We start from the raw sequence: 19,964 nt of genomic DNA, 5'->3' as shown, positions 1-19,964 counted from the left end.
TTAACCCCTTGGGCGTGACGCAGATATTTTTAAAAATTTAACTTTCTTATCAGGCAACAATAAGTAGGAAGATAAATCTGTTCGTGGTATTTTAATCTTGTAATCTTGATGAACAAGTAATCTTAATTTTGTTGATGCTAATAGTAATCGATTTTTTATTCCTTTTAAGGCACTTCATTGTTATTTCTAAATTTTGTCCATCAGTCTATCTAATATATTGTATATAGAATAACTTATGTAAATTTTAGTTGGGAAGCTAATCTATAATTTACTTGGTTTGTCTGTCCTCCTATTAGTATATTCTTTAGTCTGTAACACTTTGAGACTGCTATTTATGATGGATTGAATTTTCTAATGATTTCTTATACAAATAAGCATCAATATATATATTCTAATTAGTCCATTACCACTTACATCTGCTATGTAAATCACTTTTATCTGAGATTTGTATGTGCTCTGCTACTTATGGAAGTTATCATCCTTGTTTTATTATTAGGATAGATTTTCTTTATAGGACAGTTGCATATTAACCTTTCCTCAATGCCTTAGTGTAAAACTTAGAAGCTGGTATATATTTGTAAGGAAGAAATGGTTGAATATTAATTTGCTTCTCTTCTCCAATCAGTAATAAATAATAGTTATTTCTCGCATCGTATTATAAACGGCTTTCCGCGGACATAGAAAGTACAATTATGAGATTAAAACTAGCTTTTTAGCCCCGAGGTGCCGAAGGCACCGGCTAAAAAAACTGGTTTTAATCTTATGATTGTACATTTCTATATTCGTAGAAAGCTGGATATAATACGATGCTAGACATAGTTTTTTCGTATGGATGAGAACTGGTTCCTATCCACCGGATTCGAATGAATACGAGAAAAGCAATTCCATTATGATTATACATTTAATTACATATACTGATTTCTCTTTATAAGGGTACAAGTGCAGGGAGGGAGGGGACAATGTGCTGTTTAATACACTAGTCCCCAAAGTTTTGTAATAACGTTTTCTTATTTATTGACTTAGCAGCTTTGAGGACTTCTATTGAATTATGATTGTTTTTTTTTATTTGAGTGTCCAATCGTTTCAACCACAAATTGCAATCTACAGAAGGAGTAATTTTTTACATTATTTTGGATGTACATTGTACATCAATTCATTGACCATTGTCTTATCCCTTTAGATCCCTTGTACAAGTGTTTTCTTAAAAACTTTTTAATTAATGTTATGCTAGTGACATATTCATTAAACAAGGATGACAACATCCATAAAAGCGAAGCTCTAAAATGGGAGGACAAACAAACATTAACACTGAAAAGGCAGAATATTAATGCATAAGTCCAAACAAAATTGTTTTAAATTTGTTGCAAAACTACTTGATACTGTTTAAAAACATACTTAGATTTTTAGGACTGACCATAATTATAGAAAAGCTAATAATGTTTAAAGTTCCATAGCATTTTCAATTTTGGACAAAATAAACTAAGGTCTTAAAGCGAATCCAGTAAATACGAATGAAACTGAGTCTGCTAAAAAGCAAAGTTACTCTATGTTTGTAGCTAAATAAGTGGAATAAAGTTCACTTTATTAACAATTATATATAATTGGAAAATGAATCTGTCAGACATACAATCATATCTAAATTGTATATTAACCATTACAAACATAGGAAGTCATAAGAACTATGGTGAAATTTTCTGTTTAATTACATTAATTATTTATAAATAGGCTTTCTAATTATCAAGTTTTGGAAAATAATTCATTACCTTTTCTAGAGGACTTAGCTCATCTTACTATGTTTACAAACATTTAAGGTTTAAATATTTATCTTTTCTCATATTCATTCGAATCCGGTGGATAGGAACCGGTTCTCATCCATATGAAAAAATTATGTCTAGCATCGTATTATATCCAGCTTTGTAGGAATATAAAAATGTACAATCATAAGCTGTTTATAATACGATGCGAGAAATAACTATTCTTCAATAGTGATTTTAAGAATTTAAATGATTTTCTTGTATTCATTCGAATCCGGTGGATAGGAACCGGTTCTCATCCATACGAAAAAACTATGTCTCGCATCGTATTATATCCAGCTTTCTACGAATATAGAAATGTACAATCATAAGATTAAAACTAGTTTTTTTAGCCGGTGACTTCGTCACCTCGGGGCTAAAAAAACTAGTTTTAATCTCATAATTGTACATTCTATATCTGCGGAAAGCCATTTATAATATGATGCGAGAAATAACTATTCTTAAATTTAGAAATTCATTAAAGAATAAATATTCGAAATAATAAATATACCAAAATTACCATTTAAAAAGCAACTAACATTATCTTTATTAGAAATATTTTTTTACCATTCCTATTACAGAACCAGTTTCTACCAACACTGCTTTTATTCTTAGCCTAAAGCTCTTTTTTGAGCCTTTATAAAAGGAGATAAATTAAAAACACTTTTGGTCAAAGTTTCCTGGAAAACGTCATCTTAGAGTAATGGATTATTCTAATATGATGTAATTCAGGATACTTTGACTAAAAGTTTTTAGATTTGTCCCCTTTTTAGAGTCTCCATAAAGAGCTTTCAGCTGCCATTGTCAGTAAATATTTTTATACATAGGTTACGTTTGTGTGAGTTGAGTCTTCTTACCTGCTTAATTCTCATTGTTAGCAATTTTCTTTCTGATTTTGATGCACCTCCAGAAAATGGAGCACAATCTAATTTATAAAAGTTACCCTGGCTCCACATTCCTGCATATGAACATATTTTTACCATTCTTCGAAAAAAATATGATTTTTTTTATTTATTTAAAAGATCACTTCATAGGAAATCAGTAATGAAGATTTTTTAGTGTTAATTTTGATATATTTGTGACATAATAAATGTTTTGAGAATTTTATATTTAGGTTGTTAATGAAATTCAACTGTATAAGTAATAATTGCTTTTTCAATACATCTTCGAAACCAATTAATATTCGCTGGAATAGAATCGATCCTGAGGCATAATGAAAATTTTCTTAAATAAAAATCATAAGATTTGGTAGCCCGAGCCTTCAGCCCCTCGGGACTAACAAAGCTTTTCCCAAAAGTCTTTATTAAATTTGTATTGGTTGGTTCATTAAGTTGAGTGTCCAAACGTTTAAACCACTGATTGTAATCAAGAGAAGGGGTACTTTTCTGTATCATCATTGTGGTTGTACATAATTTTATTGTCTTATGGATGTTGTCATATTTATAGACAAATATAATTATTAAAATTCTCGTCATCCATAGAGTGTTATGGGATTATATCACCGTCGTGGATGAATAGGAGAAAAGGTTGATATGTAGGGTTTTTACAACACAGCCAAAAAAAAGTTATTAATTATCCGTGCTTGCTTGCGTTTCAGTAAATTTGGTAGTTAATTGAAAATAAACCAATGGTGTGGCGTGTATTAACACAACTAAGTAGCAGAAAACAATTTGGTAGCAGACAAATAAGGTCATTGAAAAAGGAAGGGAGGTAGTTATCTGTGCTATAAGGACATAAGTGCTACATCCTTTTCTCTCTCCAAAGGCTACCTAAGGCTTAAAACATAATAAATTGTGAAGAAGATTAATTTAACGTCCATTGTCCTATCACTTGGTGTTATACTTGTATGTATAGTATACATAACATTGTAACATACAACCATAGAGTAAAACAAAAGAGAAAAACTTAAAATATTGCCATAGAGTATTTTACAAGAGGGTTTTTATTATTTGAAATTAAAACGTAAGGCTTAGCAAATCATGAATCATTATGGTTTAGCCGAAGAGTAGAAATTGTACATTGATTTACATGACATTATTGAAATAACTACCATGGAGGAAAAAATGAGGCATAGAAAAGAAATATGAGTTGTATGTTTGAAGACAAAAACAAACACTACTAAAAAATAATATAGGAGAGAAACTCTTAGAATTAGCTGCTTAGAATCAATAGATTTGCTTGTGCGAATTAATTGTTACTCTTTTTATCAGATTCCTCTATGGTATAGAGGCATATACAGACTAGTGTGCTTTCACTTACACAAAATTATATTATTTGTTAAAAGCATCATAATCGCAAATCATTCATAAAGCCCTTTTACTATTATTATTAGACATTAACTGTAATCTTTTAGAGCTTTCATGGGTGTTTATGAAATTTTATAAAAGAATTAAATTTTGTGTAATTGAGGGGACACTTTACATACTTGCACGCGCCCATATTCCATAACATCACAGCTACCCCCCCCCCCTCCCTTCATCCAATCCTAAAGTTTCTTATTAGTCACACATTGCAACAATTCTAGGAAATAGCAATTTTTTTATTATTTAATAAGAAAAAGGTAATTTTAAAAAAAATATTTTTTTACTTAACGTACATTAAAATCATTACACCTTTAAAAGAATGCTATTAAGATTTCCTTATTTACAAAGTACATCGATCTTTATAATTCCATAACAGACAATTACATACACATACTAATTCTGATGTATACACATTATGGGATCTATATATCAAGATTTCAAGTACTTAAGGCGATTTGTTTATTTTTAATCTCCCTGTAAGGAAAAATTCTTCACAAGGGCTAGGTCTCGAGCCTTAATGCTCTGGAGAGATGTTAGATTCAAAATTTAATATTTCTATCTTATTGTCATTGCTTGAGCATAAGTTGGGTTATTTTTTGTTAGTTTCTGACCAAAATTGTAGGGTTTATATTTAAAGAAGTGAAGCGATTGATTTTTTTAACATCCTTTGTCAAATGTTCTTTTGCTGAACTGCAATTAAGAAAATGCTACTTTTTATTTTAGATTTTAAGTTTTTGTTTGTTAGTTAGGTTTATAATTTTTCAGGTTTACATATTTTTCTTATTAATATTTGCTAATTAATTATTTTGGTTGAACTGCTTGAACGTAAATATTCTCATCTTAAGAAATTCCACAGTTGTGTGCTTACGGGCGCGGCGAGCAACCCATAAGCGCGCAAAAATATTTCCTAAGCACGGACAGTGCATTATAGACACACAGATAGATAGATAGATACCATGATTTCTAGATAGCCATTTATATGTATTGATATTACAGAGATTATGACCATAAATATATAAACTGAAGAGTAACAATGTGATAATGGGTTGTAAATCTATCTATCCCATCCAATTTAGTATACCCTTGGCACAACCCTTAGTCTATACGTGCAATGCAAAGGGCAAGGGTTATACTTATACAAGCTAGTGCAAGGAAAACCAGTGAAATTTTAAATGAATTTCTTATATGATTCAAAAGTGAGCTAAAATTTAAGTGAATTGTTTTTTTTCAAGAAATAATTTAAGTGAAAACAAAACCTTATATGTTCATCATAATACATTTTAAAATCAAATTCAAGTGATAAAATTAAATGACATGACTAAGTAAAGAGTGAGTTAAAAATTTTATTGATAACAAGAACAAATATGTAAATAAATAGCGCAGAAATAACAAGCTAACAAAATAAAGTTATGGCAAGCTACAGCCATTTTTCAAAGATATCTCCGTTGGATGATAGCAATTTAAGAAATTAAACAAAAAAATATTGAAATTAATTTCAAATTAAAAGTTTAAAAATAAATTTTGATTGGTAAAAAATGATTATTTATTGATTAAGTTATCAGTCATTTATCTATTTTTAAACTTTTTAATTTATTTTAATGAATTAAGAATTTCTTTCAAATATTATTTTAATTTTATAATAATTATAAGAGCAAATATTACCATGAGTAGCGCAGCAATAATGTGCTATCATCATTTACTAAGTATATTTGCGATTACTTTTATTTAATGAAATCTTCCAATTTTTAACATGTACAAAACGGCCTGCTTAATTGCTTCAAGATCCATGTCAGATCTATATAGGAAATAAATGTCTATAAACGAGCTCAAGTTTTCCAAGGAATATATGATTAAAACTCATAGTGCTCCAATAATCCATAATAAACTCTCATTGCCCAGAACGATAAGACCCATTATTTTACTTTATTAAAAATAAATTCATTTTTTTCATTTCATGTTGCTATTTACCTTATATTGATGTATTTAATTTCTAATCATAAAAAAGAAAATTTAAATTTATAATATGATAAATTTAAGAAAACTATGTTTTAAAAGAATTCGATTGTGGCGACATTTTGTGTGTTCAAATATTAAACTAAAATTGTAATCATCATCATTAACCCTTTGGTGATGGTAATGTAAAGAAAAAAATATAATTAAAAAAAATCTTTTAAAAATCATTTAAATTATTAAATATTTACTTTCTTTTAGATAGTAATGCCGGGTGAGGAAAATAGATTTATTGAGAAATAGATATGCATAAAGAAAACTAGCCAATAGGGATATAATTATATCGAGCCAACTCTAGTATTAGATAAAGGAGAACATTAAAGAAATAATTTTAAAACTACTACCCAATTTTAAAAAAAGATATTGCCAATAAATCATTGTATATAACAATTTCGTTAAATATACATGATTAAAATCTATCAGAAAAACAAATAAGTGAATCAAATAACGTCAGTTACCCTGACAGACAACCATACGGACATTCTATAAAACAACAAGTAGCCGTGCTAAAATGAGATGTAATTAATTCAAAAAAAATATATTTATAGAGTTCTTTTCAATTTATTTAATTAATTTATCGAGATTCAAAACTCATAAATTATATTCAGTAAAGTTTTAATATTCAGTAATCTTTACCTCAAACTATCTCTATCTATCTATCTATCTATCTATCTATCTATCTATCTATCTATCTATCTATCTATCTATCTATCTATCTATCTATCTATCGATCTAACTATCTATCTATCTATCTATCTATCTATCTATCTATCTATCTATCTATCTATCTATCTATCTATCGATCTAACTATCTATCTATCTATCTATCTATCTATCTATCTATGAATAGATGAGTAACACTAATATATATAAACACACCCATATGTTTTTCCAAATTTCAAAGAATTTTTAGTCAAGTATTTCAATAAATGATGCTTTAGAGAATACATGAATGAAATAGTGACAAAAAATGTTGCAGAAATTTTTTATTCTTGGTATATATTGTTGATTAAAAAATTTATGAAAAATTTTATTATTTGATTTATAAATTGAAATTCATCAATATAATATAATGATATGAATTTTTTATTGAGTATTTTTTCTAGTCTTACTAAAATATAGTTTGATGTTTTATCTATTTTCTCAAATATGATATCTCATATTGCGTTAATTGCTAATCAAGAATACATTTGCTACTTTATTTGACTCACTCTTTACTCTATATAGTTATGAGTATGTAGTTACTATGAACTAAAGTGATGTCTCCAAAAGTTGCTAGTAGAGTCCCACTACTAGAAGTGCTATGCATTTAAGTGCAAAAGTGCTAAGTGTTTGAAAAAAGTGATAAAAGTGGAGAAAAAACTTGTGATTGTTGTTTATTATCAGACAGCTCATTATTGTACAGTGTTTTCTCAATTTAAAGTGATAGAAAATCATCAAAATGGCTGATAAAACGTAAGTAATAATTTATATTTTTTTGCATTAAAAAGTGACCCAGAAAGCTTAGCGTCCCTCAATCTATCTATCATTTTTAGCACCTTGACGTTAATGGCTCCTAACCTAGCAATACAGTCTAAATTATGCGTTCTTTGCTTTTTTTCTTAATCCTTAAACCCAGAAGGATTGTCCAATAAACTTATCATATTAAAGATTTTATGAACTTATACTTTTAAAGATTTGTAAACTTATAATTAGAAAAACATTTAGATATACCTACTTTTTACTTGTTTTTAGTAGTGAAGCTGCTCTATAATTCGAAATGTCCGTCCGTCTGTCTATCCGTCAGAGACAGAATGGAAGAAACGAGATTTTCTCGGCTCCTATAAAAGATAGAAGGCTGAAATTTTCAGGGATTAAATAAGTTATCATTCTTAATATTCTCACCAAGTTTCATTAAGATTCGTCAATGAATTAGGGTGCTAGATCGATTTCTACATGTTTAAGTTTTAATGATTTTCTTAACTCCTATTCAAAAGAGACGGCTGAAATTTTCAGGGATTGAATTGAATACGTTAATATTCTGCATACTTTTATCAAGTTTGATTGAGATTTGCTTATTAGTTGGGGTGCTAGTTCGATTCCTAGATTTTTAAGTTTTCATGATTTTCTTAACTCCTATTCGAGAAAGACGTCTGATATTTTTGGGGGGTAAACATTCAAATGCCCCGCCTCAAAAAGCCAGTAATAGAATTTAAAGTTAATATTTTGGACTTCCCATCAAATTCAAGGTAAATTATTCAGGTTTAAACTTAAACCAGGGGTATATATTCTGCATGGTTGACCCTGCTAAAGTGGGGGGAAGAATTATAAATATAAAGTTGGGGGAAAAATGTAAAAAAATTAAGAGAAATTAAAACATTTTTTTCCATTTTTCTCTTCCTTGTTGAAAAAAAATCTAAAAGAATATGTGGGATAATATAATAATATGAATAAAATTAAGAATTCTGAATGTTTTTTTTTCTATTTTTTCACCTTTCTTGATGTAAAAAACTAGTAGGGGGAAGAAAAAAAACATTTTGCAGCAGTGGTAAAAAAAATTATTCTTGTGCAGAATATACAACCCTGACTTAAGTGTTAAGTGGAGGGGGTTGAGTTTCTAAAAATAAAACAATGAGTGCAGGGGTTGTTAGTTTGTTAGTTATATATGTGGTCGATGACAAATTAATTCCACGCTGTATCATGGGATGGGGGCGTGATTGAAATGTGCAGTATACTCCTTTGATTAAACTCAATTTACGGGTTTGTATATAATTGCAACGTAGTTATAAGACTTTTGGTAGCAATAAATTGAGACGTTGGGTATCCCTCTAACTGAACCGATTTTTGATTAGTCAACGGTCTAAATTTGTCTCGGCCAGGATATGATTAAAAGCCTAAATCGGCCAAGGAATAGCCGAGTACAATATTTTTAAACTTAAAAAATTAAAAATAAAGAGCTAAATGATTTATTGCGTCTTTCTCTTTTTATCGACAGACGCACTTGGATATATTATTTTCATAATTAATTATATGTATTTCCCATGTTAACGTCACCTTATGTGTAAATTTGGTGAGCTACATTATTGAATAGCGTTGTTAAGTTAGGATGGAAGAATTTTGTAATGAAAGCAAAAGTGGGGTAGAGGATAAGGGATGGGGTAAAACGGGTTATCATAATGTTTTATTTTCTTGACTTTAAGTTAAACTCTATCAATTATATGGCATGTATAATAAATTCTCTTAATGAGGGTGGGTAAATATCATTATCACTTATGCTTCAGTAATACCTACAATAATAAAATGTCTATTTTAGTAATTTTTTTTATAAATTACCATTTTTGAGCATTTCAATCAGTTTTTTTAAAAACTCAACATATTTTTTCAAAATTATTTGAATATTTTGGCACAAAATAACAAAGCAGTTTAAAAATTCTATCTATAATGCTTATTAGCGCTGTTCAGGGTGTTCAACCCCAATAATTAACATTGAGACCTTTAAAATTAGGCGGGAAATTAAAATACCCTATTGCTGGGTTTCTCAGGCCCGGGCTATGTGATACCTCGTCCATTTTTGGGAATAAATAAGTTCAAAATTTACATATCCCCACAAAATTTTATTAAGCTTTGCTTATTGGTCGAGGTGCCAGATTGATTCCTAGATTTTCATGTTATTAATCTTACAAGGTTTCGTGATTTTTTAGTTTAATGTTTTTTTTATGAAACTGCTCTATAGTTCATTTTTTTCCGGATATCCATTCATAATTTTTTAGCTTCGCTAGTAATGGATGTTGTCATCCTTGTTTAAATTTCATTTAAAAGATACTTACTTAATTTAAAGAACAGATTTCTCAGTAGAAATTTAACCAAATATTATAATTATCCTATTCCTATATTTACATTTTCAAAGAGCATATTTTCCTAGAAATGTCATAACATATCTTTATTGTGATCATTTATAAGCATAGCTTTTCTTAATTCATTCAACAAAGGCATGCAAAGCACTTTGTTTATGGGAAGGGGTTATTTTTAATATTTACCCCATTCCTTTTCCCCTCCTCTATCCCTCTATTGACTGGATATTTGGAGGGGGGGGGGGGGCATAGTAAATGTACTCAAAATTTGCACCTTCTAGTAAATTTTAGGAGGGGGGGAGGAGGGACAAATGCCTCAAAAGACCCCTCTGAACGCACGCCCATGATCGTCATTCAAACTTTTATAGAGCATAAAATAAAATTTCTTTATATTACTATGTAATAGATTAATGCTGTTTTTGTCATACCTTTTTTGCTGAACTCTCCTTTTGTAGATTATTTTTCTTGTTTTATATTAAAACTGATTTGCGTCATAGGACAGTGATGAAATAAAATATTTTTTTTTATTAGGTAGAGAAATAGAAAAGTTATGCGTTCTAAAATTTTTCTCAAAAACAGGTCTATCAATTATTATCAAATTTTACATTATTTATGGACGCGGGGTTTTGCACCTTTAAGGAAAATAAAATAAACCGTAATGTGACAAGTTTCTTTAATAACAGTGCTTATAATTAGTCTAGCGGTTATTAAGATCTTTTGTTTCATTTGTTCTCATGAAGTAACTAATGAAAATAAGTAGTGGACGGACAGATTGATTTAATTGTAAAATTAAATTGTAATTTAAATGTAAATATGAGTTGCCTCGCCTCTAATCTATAGGGGCTTTACTTCAAGAGGGGATTGGGTAAACCATCACACTTCCTTAAGAAAAGCATACTTCATACTCCATAGCGATCAACACTATTTACACATTTTAAAAATAGCTTAAAACCTAGGTAAGACCAGCATAGGATATACTTTTTACAGGCAGAGTCCAAATGTTCCAGGGTTAGCGAAATCATCAGACATCTGCACAGACATCTTTCTCCTTTGAATACTAGTTTTTGATATGTTATATTAGTAGCTATGCCCCTAGAGGGGATAGGTTTAACAAAAATATTATTTTCCTCGGGTGGCGTTGCATGTTTTAGAAGTCTTTTTTTCAGGAAGGGTTGAGGGTCCCATAACCCAAAATAGCATGAAAACTTAGTAAGTTTAGTAGGCATACTCCCTGAAAAGCAGCGGTTAGCGAGATCTTAGCTTAAACCAGACAGACAGACAGACGGACATACACCATTTTAGGTTGTACTACGCGGATACATAATTGTCATCGAAAACATTTCTCATTTGAAGACAAAACCACTTTTGCTGTAAATCTCTCTGCAATAAATAAACATTTCTAAGGGGTTCTCATCTTAATTTTTGCAAAGTAAATAGCATTTCTACTATGGAAAGGTCTAAAATAAATTTACAAAAATTTCAGAAGACTAGATCTCATACAAAGACCGAGAAATCAAAATCATATTTCCCAGTTGCCTTCTACTGGTGGAAACATGCATTAATGACAATTGAGTAGCTTCGCTACTGCAAGTATTTCTAAATGACCTTTAAAAACAGCTTCATAATATGTAAATTAATGAAAATAGCCAAAGGGTTGTTTTCCTTATATCAAGTGTTACGATGGCCAAACGTAAAATTTGGGGGCCAAATTTCTAAATATTTTAATTCTAAATAAGATCAAATTCATTTTACATATATAGAACCATTACACTTTTATATATTTTTTTTCTTTGAAATACATATTTAATTTTGCCTAGTACAGACTGATAAAGTTTTTTAAAAAAAATATTAAAAAAAAAGGTTTGGTGACATAAATTTAATGTGTCCAAATTTTCATAAAATATTATCTAAAATTATAAATTACCCTATTTATCTACATTTAAAGGAAGTAATTTTATTTAATAAATATTTTTTTTCAAAAAATTATATTTTTAGACAAAAAAAACATAGTAGGTAAAATATTCTCGAAAATTATTAAAAACAAAACATTACGTTTGGCCACTTATTTTGTAAACCGGTTGGAACACAGCCCTACCGGAATTTTTCACATGTTTGCAGTCAGCTGTCAATTTGAAGCTAGCTCTTACAAATTACATAGTTAGATTTTAAAAAAGATAAACAAGTACAATTTTACGTGGCACCATCCCAGTTGAGGAGTGAGATTCTACCCCATACGAAAAAATAAACCCCCCCCCCCCGCCATCTGTCAAAATAAACCCCCCCCCCCCGGCATCATTTGATTTTGTACCCCATCTTAAATTTTGGTCCCTGTAATTTTCAATGTTTAAAACAAAGCTTGGTGGTAATAAACTATGAGTTATAGGGGTAAAATATTACATATGGGGTAAGTATATAAAATATGGGGAACAAAAATCACACATGGAGGTCCAAAAATTAATATGGGGTCATTTTTTCATGATGGGGTAGCTTCAAGTGCTTATATCTTGAGAACCGTAAGAGATAGAGGCCTAGTTGCTTGACTGTGGTAACTCAGATTTACATAAGAAAGCCATTTATGCACATGGGGTGTCAAAATTTGAGATGGGGTATTTTTTTCATGATGGGGTGTCAAAATTTGATATGGGGTATTTTTTTCATGATGGGGTAGGTTTGAGTGCTTATATCTGGTGAACCGTAAGAGATAGAGGCCTAGTTGCTTGACTGTGGTAACTCAGATTTACACAAGGAAGCCATTTATGCACATGGGGGACCAAAACATGATATGGGGTATTTTTTTCATGATGGGGGTAGTTTCAAGTGCTTATATCTTGAGAACCGTAAGAGATAGAGGCCTAGTTGCTTGACTGTGGTAACTCAGATTTACATAAGGAAGCCATTTGTGCACATGGGGGACCAAAACATGATATGGGGTATTTTTTTCATGATGGGGGTAGTTTCAAGTGCTTATATCTGGAGAACCGTAAGAGATAGAGGCCTAGTTGCTTGACTGTGGTAACTCAGATTTACATAAAAAAGCCATTTATGCACATGGGGGACCAAAATATGATATGGGGTATTTTTTTCATGATGGGGGTAGTTTCAAGTGCTTATATCTGGAGAACTGTTAGAGATAGAGGCCTAGTTGCTTGACTGTGGTAACTCAGATTTACATAAGGAAGCCATTTATTCACATGGGGGACCAAAATATGATATGGGGTATTTTTTTCATGATGGGGGTAGTTTCAAGTGCTTATATCTTGAGAACCGTAAGAGATAGAGGCCTAGTTGCTTGACTGTGGTAACTCAGATTTACATAAGAAAGCCATTTATGCACATGGGGTGTCAAAATTTGAGATGGGGTATTTTTTTCATGATGGGGTGTCAAAATTTGATATGGGGTATTTTTTTCATGATGGGGTAGGTTTGAGTGCTTATATCTGGTGAACCGTAAGAGATAGAGGCCTAGTTGCTTGACTGTGGTAACTCAGATTTACACAAGGAAGCCATTTATGCACATGGGGGACCAAAACATGATATGGGGTATTTTTTTCATGATGGGGGTAGTTTCAAGTGCTTATATCTTGAGAACCGTAAGAGATAGAGGCCTAGTTGCTTGACTGTGGTAACTCAGATTTACATAAGGAAGCCATTTGTGCACATGGGGGACCAAAACATGATATGGGGTATTTTTTTCATGATGGGGGTAGTTTCAAGTGCTTATATCTGGAGAACCATAAGAGATAGAGGCCTAGTTGCTTGACTGTGGTAACTCAGATTTACATAAAAAAGCCATTTATGCACATGGGGGACCAAAATATGATATGGGGTATTTTTTTCATGATGGGGGTAGTTTCAAGTGCTTATATCTGGAGAACTGTAAGAGATAGAGGCCTAGTTGCTTGACTGTGGTAACTCAGATTTACATAAGGAAGCCATTTATTCACATGGGGGACCAAAATATGATATGGGGTATTTTTTTCATGATGGGGGTAGTTTCAAGTGCTTATATCTGGAGAACCGTAAGAGATAGAGGCCTAGTTGCTTGACTGTGGTAACTCAGATTTACATAAGGAAGCCATTTATGCACATGGGTGACCAAAATTTGATATGGGGTATTTTTTTCATGATGGGGGTACTTACAAGTGCTTATATCTGGAGAACCGTAAGAGATAGAGGCCTAGTTGCTTGACTGTGGTAACTCAGATTAAAATAAGGAAGCCATTTATGCACATGGGGGTACATAAATTAATATGGGGGTCATTTTTCTATGATGGTGGGTAAAAATTGAATATAGGGGCCAATTTTTTATGATGGGGTTGGGGGTTGAAATTAGGTTAGGTTAGGTGAAGTTAGGTTAGGTTAGGTTAAAATGGGTTAGGTTAGGTTAATATGGGTTAGGTTAGGTTAAGATGGGTTAGGTTAGGTTAAAATGGGTTAGGTTAGGTTAAGTTTGTTAGGTTAGGTTAAGATGGGTTAGGTTAGATTAAAATGGGTTAGATTAGGTTTAGTTGGTTCATGATAGTTTAAAATTGGTTAAGTTAGGTTAGTTTAAGATTGAGTAGCCCTGCAGAGTTAGGGTCTCCTGCACAGGTTAGGTAATATTGAGGAGCCCTGCAAGGTTAGGGCCCCCAGGGGGGCCTAACCTTGCAGGGCTCCTCAATATTACCTAACCTAACTTAACCTAATTCCCTCTCCACCATAACAAATGGCCCCTATATTCAATTTTTACCCACCATCATGAAAAAAAACAACCCTATCAAATTTTGGTACCCTATGTTCATGAAGGGATTAGGAAATATTGAGTAGCCTTGCAGAGTTAGGGTCTCCTGCACAGGTTAGGTAATATTGAGGAGCCCTGCAAGGTTAGGGCCCCCGGGGGGCCTAACCTTGCAGGGCTCCTCAATATTACCTAACCTAACTTAACCTAATTCCCTCTCCACCATAACAAATGGCCCCTATTTTCAATTTTTACCCACCATCATGAAAAAAGAAACCCCCAACAAATTTTAGTACCCTATGTTCATTAATGGCTTCCTTATGTAAATCTGAGTTACCACAGTCAAGCAACTAGGCCTCTATCTCTTACCGTTCTCCAGATATAAGCACTTGAAACTACACCCATCATGAAAAAATACCCCATATCAAATTTTGGTCCCCCATGTATATAAATGGCTTCCTTATGTAAATCTGAGTTACCACAGTCAAGCAACTAGGCCTCTATCTCTTACGGTTCTCCAGATATAAGCACTTGAAATTACCCCCATCATGAAAAAAATACCCCATATGATATTTTGGTCCCACATGTTCATAAATGGCTTCCTTATGTAAATCTGAGTTACCACAGTCAAGCAACTAGGCCTCTATCTCTTACGGTTCTCAAGATATAAGCACTTGAAACTACCCCCATCATGAAAAAAATACCCCATATCATATTTTGGTCCCCCATGTGCACAAATGGTTTCCTTATGTAAATCTGAGTTACCACAGTCAAGCAACTAGGCCTCTATCTCTTACGGTTCTCCAGATATAAGCACTTGAAACTACCCCCATCATGAAAAAAATACCCCATATCATATTTTGGTCCCCCATGTGCATAAATGGCTTCCTTATGTAAATCTGAGTTACCACAGTCAAGCAACTAGGCCTCTATCTCTTACGGTTCTCCAGATATAAGCACTTGAAACTACCCCCATCATGAAAAAAATACCCCATATCATATTTTGGTCCCCCATGTGCATAAATGGCTTCCTTATGTAAATCTGAGTTACCACAGTCAAGCAACTAGGCCTCTATCTCTTACGGTTCTCCAGATATAAGCACTTGAAACTACCCCCATCATGAAAAAAATACCCCATATCATGTTTTGGTCCCCCATGTGCATAAATGGCTTCCTTATGTAAATCTGAGTTACCACAGTCAAGCAACTAGGCCTCTATCTCTTACGGTTCTCCAGATATAAGCACTTGAAACTACCCCCATCATGAAAAAATCACCCCATATTAATTTTTTGATCACCATGTGTGAGTTTTAACCCCTTGCTTCAATTTTAATATCATAGCATTGGTTGCTACCCCATCTGTATTTTTCAACCAATCATCATGTTTGTTGACATCCAGAAAAATGTATATTATGTAGTTCAATAATCTGCCACTAGATGTTCCTATTTCAAACAAGCTATTGTTTTTTTTCTTCAATGGAGCCAAATTTTTATCTTAAAATATTAGGTAAAGTAAAGTATTAGAATATGTTGGTGATTTAGTATAAAAAAAGTCTTAAAAGAGAAATAAAAAAAATAAATAGAGGCATTTTCAAATTTTATTCAAAATATAGGAAAATATAGAAGAGTGAAAGGCATAGCTTCACTACAGTGGAGTATGGTAGCTTATGCTACCCTAATATAAATTCTTTCGCGCGAGGCTCACCTCGCAAACCCCTCCAGACTCTCCCCTCCCCCCTACCCAGATATTATTTCCCCTTCTGCCAATCATTCCCCCATCTGTCAAATCAGACCCCACCTTACAATCCTGGCCCCATGTTCCTATTTAGACCCCATCCTTCATTTTTGTCCCCTGTTCAATAATTTATCCCTTCTCTGACATTATTTTGTTTCTCTTGGAGAGGTACAAAATATGAAGATGGGGATAAATTAACATGATGGGGACAAAATCATAAGATGGGGTAAAAATTTCATGATGCCGGGGGGGGGGGGTTTAATTTGATAGATGGCGGGGGGGGGGGGTTTATTTTTTCAGATGGGGTAGAATCTCACTCCTCAACTGGGAACTTGCCTTTTACGTTAACTAAAGTTTTTGGGTATTATAAATCAATATAAAGAGATAGCTTTAGAAAATTTATATGAAGAAAAAAATTCCAGTTCAAATGATCCCATTTCCAATTGAAAAAGATCAACAAACTTCAAAGTCAAACCTTAAAAGCTAAAAACAGAAAGGATTAAAGTGAACAACTATAATACATGGGGAAAAGCCCGTTTTTCACGAATTAAAAGTGACATTTATGTGATTTTTATCTATCCGTATGGTGATAAAAAAAAGTGAGGGCTATTTTTAGTGACTTTTTTACTGAAACTTTATTTATGGTAAGTTTTTAAATATTGTTTTTATTTATATTATGTAAGTTTCCATAATGTTTTAAAGGGCGAGGTCGATCGTAGCTTTTAAGTAGCGCAGCTACTCTCTATTTATGCTTTGTCCGTATGTACGTCTAGCTGAGAACTTTTCGGAAATAACCTAAAATTTCTATAAAAGATTTATGAAATAAATAATTTAATTATGAACTATTTGTAAATAGTCGATCATATTTGGTGATTTATTGCCAATACTTGCTTGAAATTGATTTTCTCTGTATGTTTTTTTAACATATTCTTTTCAAAAAAAAATTCACATGGTAAAGGCATTTCAAAACTACGGTTTCAAAAACAGTTCTATTACAATTATTTTTCTACTATCTATAGCATGACGTAGTCCGAGACATTAGATTAAACCATATTTCGTTAAATAATATTTGAAAAGCGTTTCTAAACTATAAATGTGTGTAACTATGTATCGATTATTCGTCTGAAAACTTATGTATGATAAAATTTCTAGCTGTATAAAAGGGGCTGGGGTGTCTTGTAGGGTGTAGAGTAAATCTCTAGTGTCAGACCGGAGGAGAAAGAGGGGTGAAAATTGCTGTGATTAAAATTGTGTATTGTTTTTGTTCAAAAACTTACAATAATTTACTTAATATTTTATCATCCTTATTTACGATTGGGTAGGTATTAATTAAATTTATAATCATGAATAATATTGTTTTCTTATTGTAGCAGCGCTACTTATGTACTAAATTGTTCTTGTTTTAAAGTCATGACTATATAAAAAATGGGTTAATATGTAGAAATTAACCAAAATTCTGACTTTGTGAATAATGAGTCATTGATTTATTTGGGTGTGTTTTTTTTCGCAGGGAGGGTGAGGACAATGTTCATGATGGATTATTTTTCACTTCCACCTTTCCTTTATATATATACTGTCATGCCTTATAATTTCATAAATAGAAAATGTGTTGAAGATTAGTTTTTTGTTCATTGTTCTATCCCTGAAATCATGGTTATTATGATTAAAATTGTTGATTATCAATTCCAGTTTTTGCATGACTATTGATTAAAAAGGATTTAAAATATTTTTTTTGTGATTCTTAAAGTTACTTCCCTACTTATGAAACAACAGTTTTTAACGGTACCTAGGTACGTACGTAAGGGGGGGGGGGGGTTAATGCAACCATCTCGAATTTTGATCTGAAATTTTGCATGAATAATCCTTGGTAGGTCTATTTTTCCCAAATCGAACATAAATTTGGAATTGTAGCGGCTAACGGCTGGCGGCTCAGCCGTTTTGCCATTTTTAGGCTATCTTAAGAGAAATAAGTCACGAAACCTATCTCAACATAATACTTTTTATCGCTCAATAACCTTATCAAACGGTTCTAGCCGGTAGCTGTTGGTACTAGAAATTTTAAAAATGGTTATTGCTATCATTTATTATGGCTTAAACCAAAAATATGTTATAAAAAGTTGATTCCTATGTAATTAATGATGAATTTGCCCTGAAAATTGGCAAAAAAAAAACGGCTAAACGGATGAGCCGCAAGCCGTTACTTTTCCAACTTTTTGTTCGATTTAGAGAAAATAGACCTACCAACCAAGGATTACGCATGAAAAATTTCAAATCGAAATTCGAATTCAAGTGCCATTTAATCATTGATTACAAGATGGTTGCATTAAAACCCCCCCTTATTTTTCAAGATAAATTCTAATTATGATAGTGATAAAATAGAATGCATAGGTAGTGTTCTAATACCTTTTGTCATGTTTGTCTTAATGTCGAAGTAATATTTAACAGGTTAGGTCTTAATACCACTTATTAAATGTCATAAAGTCGATAGAGATCCTTAAAATTATATGTTAATAGAATTCTTTGATGAAGATTGACATCGATGGTTTGAGCGTAGGATTTACTAAGATTTGTTATTCTTTCATTAGATACTTAAAAAGTTATATTGTTATTTTGTACGGTTAAAATACGTTAATTTAGCTTTTAAAACTTTTTAAATTACCTACCTAACTATTACTTATTTTTATGCGAGCGGGGAAATGCTATATTTCGTAAAACTGAAGTACTAAATATGTATATGTATATAAATCTAAGAATTTATTTTTCTCAAATTGCTGATATAAAATCAATAGAAAAGTAGTAAAAATTAATTTTATGCTGGTAGTTGTAACTTTGTTAGTATTTATGCTATCGTTAGCACGATTCTTAAAATTAACAATTGTTATCATAAAATGGACACTTACTAACTCAGCTTAGGGGTAGACGGTTCGAGTCTACCCACAACATTTTAAAGATTTGTTAATTTGATTTCCCCCATTCTTCTCTGGTTGCCTCCATTTATTGGATTGATTTGAAGTAAAACACCTGCCATAATCAGGCAATGGTTAGAACGATTAAAGGGATAGTTGAATGATGTGTATTTAACAAGTTTAATTCCACGCTTAAGTTAAAAGAATACCATCTAACACATATAATTTTGGATCACAAGATTAAGAAATAGCAATCAATTAGGCACCACCAAAATAGTCTTTATCCTGTTTTTATGAAAATAGGACAGTAATATAAGTTGCATAAATCAAAAAAATATATTTTTTAAATCTTAATATTTTTAAAATTACCTGGTAGAAAATTGAAATTCTTTTACATATAGGCATTTCCTATAGATGTAGTTAAAACTATTGAACAGAAAAAAAGTTTGTGCAACTACTCCTTTAGGTTTAGAAACTTTCATCTGGTGTTGAATATTGTCTAGTATCTTAAATAAGAATGTAAAGCTCATTAACACTCTTTGTCATTCTAAGATTGTATCTCATGTATACATGAGAACAAAACAACACTATAATCACCTTTGATTATAACAACACAAAAAAGCATTTAGTTTCATATAAAGAATGCAGATTATGAATAAATGAAATGATT

General features: G+C 31.5%; 1 protein-coding gene across 1 annotated transcript in view; it reads left to right on the top strand.

Annotated features, from left to right (window-relative positions):
- The first annotated feature begins 4,956 nt into the window (after positions 1–4,956).
- LOC145319703 (formin-like protein) overlaps positions 4,957–19,964 on the top strand; it is a 101,885-nt gene continuing 86,877 nt past the window's right edge. The window contains exons 1-2 of the mRNA XM_080162002.1: positions 4,957–5,425; positions 7,334–7,561. Coding sequence (XP_080018128.1) covers positions 7,548–7,561 — 14 coding nt within the window. The 5' untranslated portion in view covers positions 4,957–5,425; positions 7,334–7,547. The remainder of the gene's footprint in view (positions 5,426–7,333; positions 7,562–19,964) is intronic.

The sequence above is a fragment of the Acartia tonsa genome, chromosome 5 (genome assembly GCF_053477335.1).
Source record: "Acartia tonsa isolate MP-2025a chromosome 5, ASM5347733v1, whole genome shotgun sequence".
NCBI lineage: Eukaryota > Metazoa > Arthropoda > Copepoda > Calanoida > Acartiidae > Acartia > Acartia tonsa.
Note: the sequence above shows the minus strand (reverse complement) of the source record. Positions and strands in the feature narration are given on the sequence as shown.